The 14,864-nt window shown below is 51.1% G+C and overlaps 3 protein-coding genes across 3 annotated transcripts in view; 1 reads left to right on the plus strand and 2 right to left on the minus strand.

Moving 5' to 3' along the window:
- The window catches only part of LOC139673814 (zinc finger protein 850-like), a 701,437-nt gene that overhangs the window by 210,457 nt on the left and 476,116 nt on the right, over window positions 1-14,864 (plus strand). The window lies entirely within an intron of this gene.
- Window positions 1-14,864, minus strand: part of LOC139673885 (zinc finger protein ZFP2-like) — an 89,168-nt gene that overhangs the window by 30,214 nt on the left and 44,090 nt on the right. The gene's annotated exons all lie outside the window — the stretch shown is intronic.
- Window positions 6,598-14,252, minus strand: LOC139674201 (olfactory receptor 14J1-like). The gene is made up of 2 exons (XM_071560388.1): window positions 14,234-14,252; window positions 6,598-7,577 (listed from the first exon to the last, which is right to left on the minus strand). Exons 1-2 carry the CDS (start codon window positions 14,250-14,252, stop codon window positions 6,598-6,600), a joined length of 999 nt encoding a protein of 332 aa, XP_071416489.1.

The raw sequence follows: 14,864 nt of genomic DNA on the forward strand, positions 1-14,864 counted from the left end.
ATTTCCTCAGTGGCTTTGCATCCCATCAAACTCTCCCCAGAGAGATTTTTGGAACAACTGGTCACCTCCATTTCCAGGAGAACCCCAAGGCTGTTCCAGGCAGGAACCTGCAGCCAGTGTGGGTTGGAGTGAGGGTAGGGCAGGAGTGGAGACGGGTGAACAACACACCCAGCACCCCGAGGTGGGACTGTCCCAGGCCTGTTGGGATAAAAAGCAGCTTTGCTTCATTTCAGACCCATTTTGTGCCCTGATCCCTCTCCCTGAGTTTTTGGGGTCTGTGCAAAGGTTTCCTGTTCCTCTGGCAACGCTCTGCAGACCAAGGGCTGGGGGCACAGGGTACAGTGGGGTTGGTTATTTGGTGTATGGGGGGCACAGGGCACAGTGGGATAATAATTAATCAACAAAAATTTAAAAATGCATAATTTAATTAAGAATACATTTAATAAGTCACAACTAAAGAAATTATAGATTGAATTTATCTGTGAATAAAAATGAATTATTAAAATAAAGAAATTAATTAAATAAAATATATAAATATATAAAAGGTATAAAAATATATAAATAACTAGGAAAATAAATAAATAACTAATAAAAAATCACATACTGAAAAGATAATCAAATACTTCGAATTAAAGTATTAGCAAAACTAGAATTTTATTTTATATATATTAAAATATATAAATAAATAAAGCAAATTATGCAATGAAAATATAATCAAATAATTAGAATTAAACTATATTTAAAATAGTATTTTAGTAATATTCTAATAAAATAACAATATTTCAGTAAGTATAATAATTATAGAATAATATGTAATATATTTACATCATAATGTCTATATTACTCCATGTCACTGAAAGGGAGGAGGAAGAAGAGGAGGAGGAGGAGGTGGGGGATGTACCTCCAGGAGCCCTTTCAGCTCCTTCCTCTCTCCCCCCACAGCCCCTTCACACCCCCCGGAGCAGCTTCACCCTCGGCAGTGGCTCTTTGTGGCTCCTGCGGCCGCGGTGACACATGGACAGCGACTCAGAGCCTGGAGGGACACGAGCCCACTCCCCTGCCGGGCTCTGCTCCTGCTCCAGAGAGGCCAAACCCCCCGTTATCCCGGATCCCAATGTCCCGGGGGCAGGGACAGGGCACTAACCCCCATCTGTGCCAGCCCTGCTGTGCCCCGGAGGGGCCCCGGTGAGTGACGTCCCTTGGCCCCTCTGCCCCATCCCAGGGGGGCTCTGCTTGGGGGGGGCGGGTTTGGAGGGGCCAATGTCCCTGATGGGGCTGGATCCCTTCCCTGCAGGAAATGCTGGGCAAGAAAAGGACCTTCTGTGCCTTTTCCTGAGCTGCTGGTGGCCAAACCCCAATGCTTTGCCCTCCAGAGGGTTTGCTGCCCACCCCCAGCCTGGGGCACAGTGTTGGCACCAGCAGGTTTTGTTCTTCTCACCCCATTTCCTTCGGAAGGATGGAAAATACAGCCAGTGCCCACGGACCCCGTGCAGGGCTTCACCTGCTCAGCAGGGCTGGGGGGCCCTGCAGCCCCCTCTGGGATCACTCCAAACATCCCCAGGGCTTGGCTTGGGGGTCTCTCCATCCCCAGGACACCTCTGGGTGCAACTCAGGGCAGGAGAGGGAGGGACTGAGCTCTGAGGCTCTGCAGCTTTGCTGGGACAAGTGAACAAAGAGGCACCTTGTGGAATTTCTGGGCTCCCAGAGAGCCTTGTGAGGTTTCCTCACTGAGCAGAGGGATGTGGGGGACCTTCAGCTGAGGCAGAGCATTAAAAGCAGAGCAGGGAGCACAGAGGAAGAAGAGCTGCTTCCTCCCTCGCTCCCAGTATGGTCCCATTGCAGGTCCTCACTGGTTCTGGGCTCTGCTGGGAGCTGGAGGGGTTGGGACACTGGTCCTGGTGGGCATCGTGGTGTGGCTGCTGCAGGGACAAGGTGAGGCATCCAAAAGGGATAAACCCCCCTTGAGTCCATGGTAAAATTCCCCAAATCCATGAGAGCCCAGCTCCAGGCAGGGACTGGAGCAGATTCCCCCTGAATTTCCAGCAGGGAGCAGCTCCTGGGCAGTGTCAATCCCTGAGGGGCAGGAGGGGAGAGCTGCCAGCAGGGGCTGATTGATGTGGGTTTGGGGGCTGAGCAGCTGCAGGTCCCTCTCTCCACCCTGATGGTGCTTGCAAATACCCAGGATTCCCTCTGTGTTGTCGCCAGGAGGAGTTTCCAGTGCTCCAAATTAAAAGTTAAATATAAACCAGAGGGAGACTCAGAGTTGTGTGAGATTAAGGGCAGCTGGTGGTGGATCTTTGTCAAGAGGGAAGTTTCAGGTGGAATTCTGGGTTCCTGGATCCTTCCAAACCCCACTGGGGCTCCTCTAGGGGTGGCTGCAGATGGAGAATTTCCTCTGGGAGCACCAGTCTCTGCTGATCCCATGGGAGTTGGTGTAGGCACATTGGCCATTGCCCTGGATGCCAAACCTGCACCCAGAACACAGCCAGAGCTCAGGGAAGGATTCCCAATCCCAGGGAGTGCTGCAGGAGCAGGGACCACCCTCCCCAGCAAACCTCCCCCAGGCAGAGCCCAAACTGCCTCCCACCCCTCAAAGGAGGGGATATTCCCATGGGCTTCATCCCGGCATGGCCTCAACCCCCACCAGCACCTGCATCCCACAAATCCATGGGCTGTGTCCCAGGGCTTTGGCACAACCAGGAAAAGCAGTTCCCACCTCCTTAGATCTGGACCTACCTGTGCCTTCCTGCACTCAGCCCCAGCCCAGCTCAACATTTTGCTCTCCAGGAGAAGATGGAATGTACAGGGCATTGAAGAGGGACCCATTGAACCATTCCCAAGGTTTGGAACCTTCCCTCTGGAGACCAATCCAGTGGTGCACAGACCTCCTGTAGCACAAGAGGAGAACCAGAGAGAACCAGAGAACCAGGACTTGCTTTGTTTTCCCAGCTCACCCTTGGCTCTGCCATCTCTGTGTGCCCTGGAAAGGTTTTGTCTCAAGGGCTTGCACAGCTGTGAGGTCTCGTCTCCCCCAGCACCGTTCTCTGCTCGCCCCGGGCACACCGCAGGTCCGGCTCCGTTCTCTGTCAGAGCCACCGCCTCCTCCCCCCAGCCCTGGCCAACGCCGCCGCTTCCCCACTCCCACTCTCCACCGGCTCGCCGCCTGCTCCAGCCATGCCATGGCTTCGCCTCCTGCTGCCTTGGGAATGTAGCTTCCTCCCCACCTCCCGCTTGCCATTGCTGTTTCTCGTAGCCTTGGGAACACCGATTTTTGCCCCCCAAGCCCCCTACAGCCGTGCAGGGGCTTCCAGAGTTGGCAATAGAAAGACAGACATCAAAAAACGGGATATGAGACACAAATCTGTACTTGCAAGGGACAATATAACCCTGAATGCAGCTGTTGGCCATCTCGCAGCACGTGGGCTGTGTCACATTCTGTCTTCAAGCTCCACATTTTCTCCTCAGCCTGCTAAAAGGCCGCAAGTTGCCAAAAATTGCTCTCTTGACTCTGTTCTGCTTTGTTCTTTCCCCTGGGAGGCTGTGTGTGTGTGTCTGTGTGTCTGTGTGTGTGTGTGTGTCTGTGTGTCTGTGTGTGTGTGTCTGTGTGTGTCTGTGTGTGTCTGTGTGTGTGTGTGCTTGTGTCTGTGTGTTTGTGTGTGTGTGTCTGTGTGTCTGTGTGTGTGTGTGTGTGTCTGTGTGTGTGTTTGTGTGTCTGTGTGTCTGTGTGTGTGTGTGTGTGTGTGTGTGCGTGTGTGTGTGTGTGTGTCTGTGTGTCTGTGTGTGTGTGTCCTAGTTCAGCAGGAGGGACCAGCTAACCCTGTGTGGGGGTGATCAAAGCTGTGTATTCTACCCCCTCTATTCATTCCCCAAGGTCAATGGGCCATTAGCAACAGCTGCCCAGGGAGTCATTATCACTTCACACCCAGCCTGAGGGGGGCAGAGCTGCTAATGGGCCATCAACAGTTCAATAACCCCTGGCTCCCAGAGTTAATCACCCATTGTGTGAGTCCCCACCCAGGGGGAGGGACTGGGTGCTCCCTGGGGGTACATAAGTGGTGGGTAAGAAGACTTTGGTGACTTAACGGTCAGATCCAGAGGAGCAGCAGGACCTCAAACAGGAGGAGATCACCGCTCTCGCCCAGACCACAGCCCTCGCCTGCACCAACAGATTTTTCATTTCCTTTCGCTCTGGATTTGGGGGAGCCACTGGGGCCTCAGCACAAGAGCAAACAAACCCCTTTTCGGTTTGCGCCCCAGGACACTGGGTTATACTGCTGGGTTTTTGTGAGTTGAAAGCAATTTCCCTTTTCTGTCAGTGTTTTTATTGTAATATTATTATTAAATTTTAGGTCTGACTTCTAATCTCTCTCATGGTGAGTTTATTTCCCCTGCTGGTTCGCCTTTAAACCAGCACAGTGTGTGTGTCTCCGTGTGTGTGTCTCCGTGTGTGTGTCTCCGTGTGTGTGTCTGTGTGTGTCTCCTGTGATGTCTGCAATGACTGATCAATGCATCCTTAAGGACCAAAGAACTACCTGTAGAATGTAGATGCCTTGTCTTGCCACTGATGCAGACAGTATTAGTCATGCATTACTGCAAAATAGAGTTGCTTTGGATTGTCTTTGCTTTCAGCACAGCTTTTACCTCAAGGCCTTAGTTTTGAGGAATTTCATAGATGTACTGCATGAATTTATCAGACCATTCTGTGTCCATTTATGCACATTTGAGGCAGTTGAAGGACAGAATGAAAAAGCTGACTGTAACAACATCTGCTTTTGATGATTGGTTGACAAAGTTGGGATTTAATGGTTGGTCATTTGATTTTTTGAAAGAGGGCCAAACAATTGTATTTTTTGTAGCTGCTTTGGTTTTCTTGCCTTGTATATTGCAATGTGTTGTTAATACAGTTCACAAGTCTGTGGAGCAGGCCTGGATCACTCAAAATAAAGAGAGGGGATATGTTGAGGGGTTTCTTTCAGAAAATGGGCTCATGAACGATCCAGCCTGCATCAACCCTGTGAGACTGAAGGCAGCTAAGAATAAACAGTCACAGCTGCTTGGAGGAGTTGGCAACTCCCCAGAGCTTTCTGATGGGACCGTCTCGACTTTCACACAGGATTCTGGAGGTGCACCTGAAAACATGGAGGATGAGACAATATAAACATTGGACTTGTGAGATATGGGTTATAACCAATTGGGATTTGCAGTTATATGGTGTGAGGTTCAATGTAGCCAATAGCACGAAGTTTTAGCTCTATATAAACAGTGTGTAGTGTGTAATAAATGGGCATTCACTTGATCACAATGATCCAGTTCCTCTGTGGTTTATTTATTGTTTACTTTAATTCCCCACCCCAGGCCTTTCACAGCCCCCAGAGCCAAACTTGCTCCCCAGGGGAGAGTGAGAGAATTGACCCAACAGCTCCTCAGGCAGCTCAAGGGACAGGGCAGCCTTCCCAAAGCTGGGACCCTCAGCAAAGTGTTTCTCTTTCCACCCTCATGGGCACCCACAGGCTGTCCTGCTCTTCTCCTGGCACATCCCATCTCCCCACAGAGCCTTTCCCCAGGGGAACACGTCTGTGCTGGCCTGACCAGCCATTCCTGCAGCCCTTCCCCTTGCTCCCCACAGCCCCAGGTTTGGGAGCTATCCAAAGGTGGTCTTGAGGTCCGTCCAAACCAATACGAAATATGCAGGCAATAACATATAAGGGAGAAGCACAGCCCGAGCACAGGACACGGTGACCTGCAGGAAGAGACAAGAAATTTCAAACACAGCATTTTGGCACGATCTATATTAAAATCAGCAAAATTCAGTAGAAGTTAAAAAGTTCACCGAGGATGAGGAGGTGAAATGAGACCCCTACCAGATGAGGTAACAGGAACTCCCACTATAATATTCCTCAAAACGACGACTCCACCCCTGACTCCGCCTGGACTCCGCCTGCTCTATATATTATAACCAAGTGTTGCAATAACATGAATATGCATGTAAAAATGATATAATCTCTCACAGAAACTGTATAAATACTCTGGCTTCACACTGCTGACTTCGGAACTCTGTTGTCCGACGAGAATCGGACGGTTCCCCAACGTTGCTTCAATAAATACCTTGCTGCTTAAAGATTAAAGCTCTGTCTCTAAGCAGTTTCTTTGTGCCCCTTTGGGCATCACCACACAGAAACAGCCCGACCAAACTGGCAGAGCACTCAGATCTTACACCAACATGGGGTCTTAGAAGGAGAGTGTGGAAGTGGAAAGGGAGCAACTCTAAAAAGTCCTGCTGGTCCCCAGCAGTGCTGCTGTGCTGGACTCTTTCCCCTTCTCCTCTGCACATATGAAATTGCCCTGCAGCTTTATGAGGGTCCCACAGATAGGATCACAGATGAACAAGAACAGTTCAGGATAATTTATTTTCTTTGAATATAAGGAGAGCACAATTCCTCATTTACAGAGATTCTGGGTCACACAGGAAAACAAAGAATGACAAAAGAAATTAATAAAAAAATTTATTGTGCACAACATCCTGACAAGAAGAGCCAATTGACCATCACAAAAACATGAGAAGGCATGCTGGGCTTCTAATGAGTTACACTATGAACTCTATAGATCAGAAAACAGACAGGTTATTGTTGCTGAAAAGCATCCAGTCATCATTTTCCTCACAGCATCCTTGAGCTCCTGGTTCCTCAGGCTGTAGATGAGGGGGTTCACTGCTGGAGGCACCACCGAGTACAGAACTGACAATGTCAGATCCAGGGATGGGGAGGACATGGAGGGAGGCTTCAGGTAGGAAAATATGCCAGTGCTGACAAACAGAGAGACCACGGCCAGGTGAGGGAGGCACATGGAAAAGGCTTTGTGCCGTCCCTGCTCAGAGGGGATCCTCAGCACAGCCCTGAAGATCTGCACATAGGAGAAAACCATGAAAATGAAACAACCAAACACTAAAGAGATACTAACCACAATGAGTCCAAGTTCTCTGCGGTAGTACTGTGAGCAGGAGAGCTTGAGGATCTGAGGCAGATCACAGAAGAATTGGCCCACGGCATTACCCTGGCACAGGGGCAGGGAAAATGTATTGACTGTGTGCAGCAGAGCATTGAGAAAGCAACTGGCCCAGGCAGCTGCTGCCATGTGGGCACAAGCTCTGCTGTCCAGGAGGGTCCCGTAGTGCAGGGGTTTGCAGATGGCAACATAGCGGTCGTAGCACATGATGGTGAGGAGGGAAATCTCTGTGACAATGAAGAACAAAAAGAAAAAGAGCTGTGCAGCACATCCCATGTAGGAGATGGTTGTGGTGTCCCAGAGGGAGTTGTGCATGGCTTTGGGGACAGTGGTGCAGATGCAGCCCAGGTCTGTGAGGGACAGGTTGAGCAGGAAGAAGTGCATGGGGTTGTGCAGGTGGTGGTCGCAGGCTACGGCGCTGATGATGAGGCCGTTGCCCAGGAGGGCAGCCAGGGAGATGCCCAGGAAGAGCCACAAGTGCAGGAGCTGCAGCTGCCGCGTGTCTGCCAATGGCAGGAGGAGGAACTGGCTGATGGAGCTGCTGTTGAACATGAGCTTCCCCTTGGGTATAGCACCTGTGCAAGAAGAAAAATATAGTAACAAGTGACAGTATATGTTTCAGAAAAAAACTCTTCCAGTCCTTATGTAACACCCTCAGATCACCTCTTCTTTTTCACAAAAACCCTTTAGCTGGTCCATTTGAGGACTTCTGTTGAGGCCTGGCTCAGAAAGCTCCAGGGAAAAAGGAGCTCTGCTGATGTTCTGGTATACTCAGTTCTGTCCTACAACAAAAGATAAATAGGAACTGAGACTGATGTTAGTTTTAAGCCATCCATGGTACTAAAAAGCTTCTCAACATTGTCACTCCCATTTCACCCCAATGCAGAGCAGAGCTGTGGGGGCAAAGTTTTGTTTGTTTGCTTCTATTTTCTCCAACACAAGTACTGAAATTTTTGAGGCAGGAATCCTTGGTATTTATACTTCTAAGAGACAACCTGTGTGTCCTGTGAGGCAAAGAGATCATCCATTCCTGCAATGTTTGGCAAGATCCATCAGCCCTGCTCTCATCTGCCCAAGGCTGTCACCTCTCTGATCTGCAGGGCAAAGGCACCCAGGGGGTCCCCTGAGGAGAAACTGGACACTGCTGAGAGCTGGTGACTTCATTATCCAAGTGCACATCTTCAAACTCCTCATCCTGTCTCATCCTACAGAAGAGAGATATCTCAGCTCTCCCCTCCCAGCAGGGGCACAGAGGGCTCATTGCAGCTGCCTGCACACACCTTGCAGCCCCACTGCCATGGCCTCAGTGCTGGGGGGCTGTGGGGAACACAGAGCTGCAATGGCACAGCTCTGCCCCTCAGGAAGGCATCCTGCAGGACAGCAGGATCATCCAGGGAAAGAACTGAATGTCCTAAAGATGTTACATCCTGACTGGAGAGTCCAGGAGACCCATTGTCCAGAACTCCCACCTGAGCTGGGAGAAAAGGCAGCATGAAGAGGAAGGGGAAAATAGAGAAATTCCTCCACACTCCTATGGAGACCCTACAGAGACAATCAGATGGCCAAAGGGAAGGCCTCTGCTGGGTGGTGGATGAGATCAGGGGCTTGTTCTGGGCAGAAATCTGCAGAGCAGGGATGGCCCAGAGCTGCTCTAGCCCCCCTGCCACAGCATTTCAGCAGCAATTCCCTCTCACTTCCCTGTCCAGGGCCCTACTGCCTGGAGCTGTCCCTGCCAGCAGCTGCTTCCCTGGCAGTGCTCCCAGAGCCCATCCCAGCCCTGGGTGCTCAGCTGTGCCCTGCAGAGCCCTCCCAGCACAGGGCACTGCCCAGGGACAGCTCTGCCTGTGCAGGATCTGCTGGCAATGTCAAAGCAACCCTGAGGAGAATGGAAAAGCAGCACTGATGATGTGTGTACCTGGCAGATTTCTAATCCTCCCAGGTTTATTCATCAGTAGGTGTAAACGATTTGAAATGGAAGTGCCACGTCCTGAAATGAGAAATTAATTTCTACTTTTTATGGGCCAGATAGCCCACAGAAAAAAAAAGTAAGAACAGGATAATTCCCTTTGAAGCAGCCCCTGCCTGTCTGTGCTTCTTGAAAAATATCCTGTGAAATCTCCTGCACTGCTGTCCAGCTCTGAGCACCTTCAAACCACAGAGAACCTTATTCACATAAGGACCCAGCTCTCAGCCATGGCTCCTTCCCCACAGCCCTTCTCCCCAGCCCTGTGAGCAGCTCCCCAGGCTGGCTGAAAGCTGACCCTGGCAGGCAGCAGAGTCCCTGCCCCAGCACAGCACCCTGGGCTGCAGGACCCTGCTCAGCCCCACAGCCCTGGGCACCCCTGGCTGCAACCCCGGCTCCACAGCTATTCCAAAGTGCCCCCCAACAACCCCCTCCTCCCACATCCCATCAGCTGGGGCTGTGCCAGCTTTAGGAGATGCCTCCAGGAGCTGCCCCTGCATTGCCCTGCACCCACAGACTCACCGTGTCCAGCACTGCAAAGATTTCTCCTCCATGAGCTCTGAGTCATCCTCCCAATGCTAGCCCATTTAAGCTCTGTCTGTGCCCTGCTGGTGTCCCTGAGCTGCCCTGGCAGTGCCCTGAGCCCTGCTGGGCTGTGCACAGGAGCTGCTCCTGGGCAGAGCTGTCTCTCTGCAGCGCTGCCCGCTTGCCAGGAGCTCCCTGTGTGCCAGGAGCCCGGCCCAGCTCAGCAGCACAGCAACAGCCCAGGGCATTTAATGGCCCTCTGGGGGGTTTGATGCTGAGTCCCTGAACATCAGACCCTGAGGAAAGTTAAAGTGAGATTCAAACTGTGAACTTTCTTGTAGTGCTAATGGGTCCCACTGAGGGACACAACTGAGAAAACATCCCCAGGGTTTTTTTGGAGCAGAAACATTTAGGCAGTGATGACAGGTCAGAGAATCACAGGATCATCAAGGTTGGGAGAAACCTTCAAGATCTTCTAGTCCAACTGTCATTCAGCACCCGCATAAACAAACCTAAATTGTATTCCCAGGTGCCACATCCAAACACCACCTGAGCACTTGGAGATACCACCACCACCCTGGGCTACTTATTTCATTGCCTAAGCACACTTTCAGTGAATAAAAGTATTATTTAATATCTAATCTGAATCTTGACCTATGCAATTCAAGTCTCTTTCCTCACTTTCTGTCCCTATGGGCTTGGCAGAAGAGAGGGAGAATCCCCTCACTAAGACCTCCTTTTGGGTGTTTGTAGAGGAGCAACAAGGTCCTCCCTGAGCCTCCTCTTCTCCAGACTGAAAAACTCCAGTTCCTCATCCAACATGTTTTCCAGACCCTTCCCCAGCTCGGATCCCTTCTCTGGACATGCTCCAGCCCCTCAATGTCCTTTTTTCAGTGAGGTGCCCAGAAGTGGACATAGCACTGAAGGTGGGGCCTCTCCAGTGCCCAGTGCAGAGGGACAATCCCTGTCCTGGTCCTACTGGTCACATTATTCCTGACACTGGCCAGGATGACTTTGGCCTTCTTGTCCACATGGGCACACTTAGGGTCACATCCAGCTACTCTCAAGCAGCAGTCCCTGAGCAGGTCTCAGGGCACTTTGCCCCAGCCTGGAGCATCCCATGGGGTTCTTGGGACTCAAGGGCAGGACGTGACCCTTGACCTTATTGATCCAGCTTGTCCAGATTCCTCTGCAGAGCCTTCCTGCCCTCCAGCAGACCCACAATCACACCCACCTTGGTGTTGTCCACAAATTTACTGAAGGTGCACTCCATCCCTTTGTCCAGGACCAACCCCAACACTGAGCCTTGACGAACCCCACTAGTGACCAGCCCCACCTGGATTTAGTTCCATTCCCCATCAGTCTCTGGGCCATCAGACAGTTTCTCACCCAGCAAACAGTTCCCTCATCCCAGCCATGAGCAGCCAGTTTCTGCAGGAGATGCTGTGGGAGGTGGTGCCAAAGGCTTGACTGAATTCCAGAGAGAAACATCCACAGCCTTTCCCTCATCTCCTGAGTGGGTCATTTTGTCATAGAAAGAGATCAGGTTGGTCAGACAGGATCTGCTTTTCTCAAACCCACACTAGTTGGGCCTGATCCCCTGGTTGTCCTGTTTGTGCTGTGTGATGGCACTCAGGATGATCTCATGAATTGACTTCCCTGGCACCAAGGTCAGGCTGACAGGCCTGGAGTTTTTCAGATCCTCCTTGCAACCCTTCTTGTGGATGGGCACCACAATTGCTGATTTCCAGTCAGCTGGGACTTCTCCAGTTCACCAGGACTGCTGGGCCATGAGTGAAAGTGGCTTGGCCAGGTCTTTCTCCAGCTGCCTCAGTGCCCTCAGGTGCATCTCATGTGGGCACAGGGACTTCTGGAGTCTCACTGTGACTGAGCATATACTCCTGGATTATGGGGGCTTCACTCAGACTCCCATCACCTGAGGACAACTGAGTTTGGACACATTCCACTGGACTACTTTTCTCATTCAACCCTGCCTTGAACAACTTCCAGGGTTGGGGCAGCCAGAACTTCACTGAGCAACCTGTGCCACCAGCAGCATGAAGAGTTTCTTCCTGGTATCTCATCTAACCCTCTTTCTATTAGTGTAAAACTATTCCCCCTTGCCCTGCCACTCCAGGCCCTTGTAAATACTCTCTCTCCATCTTTCTTTTTGGCTCTTCAGGTCCTGGAAGGCCACAATTAGGTCACCCCAAGGCCTTCTTTTCTCCAGGCTGAATATCCCCAATTCTCTCAGCCTTCCCTCATGGCACAGCTGCTCCATCCCTCTGATCATCTTGGTGGGCTCCTCTGGACTCGCTCCAACAGCTCCATGTCCTTGCTGTGCTGGGACCCCAGAGCTGGAGGCAGCTCTGCAGGTGGGGCAACATCCAACCAGGTGTGTTCCAGCAAGGACGGTGTGGAACCTCCTGGAACCAAAGGGGACATTGTGACACCACAGAACCTCCTGGTACCAAAGGGACATTGTGACACCACAGAACCTCCTGGAACCAAAGGCCCATTATGACACCACAGAACCTCATGGAACCAAAGGAGTCATTGTGACACTGCAGGGCCTCATGGAAACAAAGGAATTTTGGTCACACTTTGGATCCTCATGGAATGAAGGGCTCATTGTGACACTGTAGGGCCTCAGTGAATCAAAAGAAGCCTGGGACACTGTGAAACCTCATGGAAACAAAGGGCCATTGGTCCTCCTGGAACCAGAGGAACGTTGAGACGTTTTGAAACGTCATAGAAGGAAGGGGCCATTCTGAGACTGCTGAACCTCACAGAACTAGGAGACCATTTTGACACTGAAGGGTCTCACGGAAGTGAAGGAACTGTGGGACACTGAGGAACCTCATGGAACCAAAGGAACCCTGGGGAAGTGCAGAACCTCATGGAACCAAAGCAACTCTGGGACAGTGCAAAACATTACGAGAGAGGGCACTGCCAGGGCTCATAGAACGATAGGAACCCACGGCCACCCTGGAACTCATGGAACAAAAGGAACCCTGGGGCAGTGTAGAACCTCATGGAATGAAGGGGACAATGTGACACTGCAGGGCCTCATGGAACCAAACAAACCCTGAGATATTTCAGACCCCCATGTGTGTTGGGTCTGGCTGAGCTGGAGGTCATTTCCCCACAGCAGCCCTCACAGCCCTGCATCAGTCAACCCACCACAGTGTTTTTGTCACTGGACACAGAGTTTGCCAGCTGGGCTGCTCATCTCTTTATTGTGCTGAGTTTGGGAACACACCAACATAAACAAGGGCTCTGTGCTTTGCCCTTACACTGATGGCCTTGTCCTGCTGGGGGAAGCATCTTCTGGGGATGATGGAGGAATTCCCCCTCCCTGCCTGCCTGAGATTGATGTGAATGGCTTTATAATGAAGTCTCCCATGGTCTTTGCTCATCCTTATGTGAGCTGTTTGATACTGGTAATAATATTAACTAATACTGTTGGCACACTGTGGGGTTTGTGGATTCTGGTGTGTCATCCTGGTGTAAGAGAAAACAAACTTTAGGTGATATTATATTGTAATGTGTCCTGAGTCATCCAGTTCCTGAGTGGCAGGTGGTGTGGGAGGACTTGGGCAGGTTCCTGGGGCAATTATCGCCTCCCATCACCTGGGACTTCACACCTCAACAGATAATCAACCCTGGCCAACTGACCTGTCACCTAATGGAAGGTGCCCTGCCTGCCCCAGTGAAAACCAGCAGCTTCTCCCCCTGTCCTGGGGCCTGGCCTGTGCCTGTAGAGCCACAGTTGAGTACCCTCAGAGGACTGTAGGGGAGGCAGGGACCCAAACTGCATTGGAGGACACTGTGGCTGAAACACAGACTCAAATCACAACTACAGTAATTGCCCCAGAAGTGAAAAGAAAAAGATGGGTAAGGTGAGTGACAGGTCTGAGTCATCGATTAGTAAGGGAGGAAGAAGAAGAAGAAGGAGAATCACAAGAAGAAGGAGAATCAGGAGAGGAGGGGGAAGATCAAGAAGCCAGTTCTACTGCAAAGAAATGTCAAGGAGTGAGACAAATCAAAGAGCAAAGCAAAGTTACCCAACTGCTGAACTCATCAGAACTTGGAGACTTGTGAAAAGATTCCAGCTGCCAGCCAGGTGAGTGGATCCCTTCCTGGCTGCTTTGGCGCTGGGATACCAGGGCTGATAGTGAGCATGTAGCCCAAAAATTGGGATCCCTTGCTAGAGATGGGAAAATTGAAAGAGGAGATGGAAAAGGAGACATTTGCAGTCTCTGGAGATGGCTCTTCTCAAGAGTGAGGGCAAGAGATCCATTTAAGGGATATCTTGTGAACTCTTCAGGGAAGTGGAGCACTGCAGACAAAGGTATCCACTGTTTGAGAGAATTAGCAGTGCTGGGAATCACCTGTAGTAATCTAAGAAGTGATAAGAGCCCTAAAGATCCAGAGGATGTTCCTTGCCCAATGGGCATGGGGAGGAAGGTGGTTCAAAGTGCCCCTGCATCACATTTCAACCACCTGACAGCACTGTGTTCCCTTCAAAAACATACACGAGCTCTACAGGTGGCATACTCCTGTCTCTGAAATGTAGGAGAAACTCTGGGCACTTCCTCACCCCCACAGCCCAGCAGCTCAGATCTCAGGGGCAGTCCAGGAGATCAGTCCTCTCCTGCCCCAAGCGCAGGCCATGTGGTGATCTCTGGTTCTTTCTGCTTGACCAGAGGGAGACAGGAGGAAGTGGGATGGTGAACCCACCTTTGAGCTGGGAGCCCATGGACGTGAATTGATAGGGAAGGGAGTGTGGAGAAGGGGTCAGCCAAGAAGGATGTCCATGGAGTTGCTGCAGGGACACAAGAAGACAATCAGAAATCTCCCAGGCATCAAAGGACTAAAATCACCTCCTTTGATCCTGGTGATGGGAATTCTGGTCTGGCATCACAGAGGTCAGACAGTGAACACTCTGGCCAGGAACAGGAATAGAGGGTTCCTGCCTTTGGCCAGGAGGAGGAAAGGGCTGACCAGGCACACTGCACTGTGTGGATCCGATGGCCTAGCACAGCAGAACCACAGAGGTGTAAACCTTTAGTAGACACTGGTGCCCAGTGCACACTGATGGCATCAGGGCACAGGAGTGCAGAACCCTCTGGATCTCTGGAGTGGCAGGGGGATGCCAGGAGTTGTGTGTGTTAGAGACTGAGGTGAGTTTAGGAGGGGACAAGTGGGAAAAGCCCCTCATTGTGTCTGGCCCAGACTGGCCTTGTTTTCTGGACACTCTGCTCAAGGTGCCCCAGGACACTCATCAGAGACCAACCCCTCCCAATGACCATTCCCAGCACTGGTTTGTCACCAGCTCTGCGAGGTGGTTTGTTCCTTCCCAGAGGGACAT

Source organism: Pithys albifrons, chromosome 7 (genome assembly GCF_047495875.1).
Source record: "Pithys albifrons albifrons isolate INPA30051 chromosome 7, PitAlb_v1, whole genome shotgun sequence".
NCBI lineage: Eukaryota > Metazoa > Chordata > Aves > Passeriformes > Thamnophilidae > Pithys > Pithys albifrons.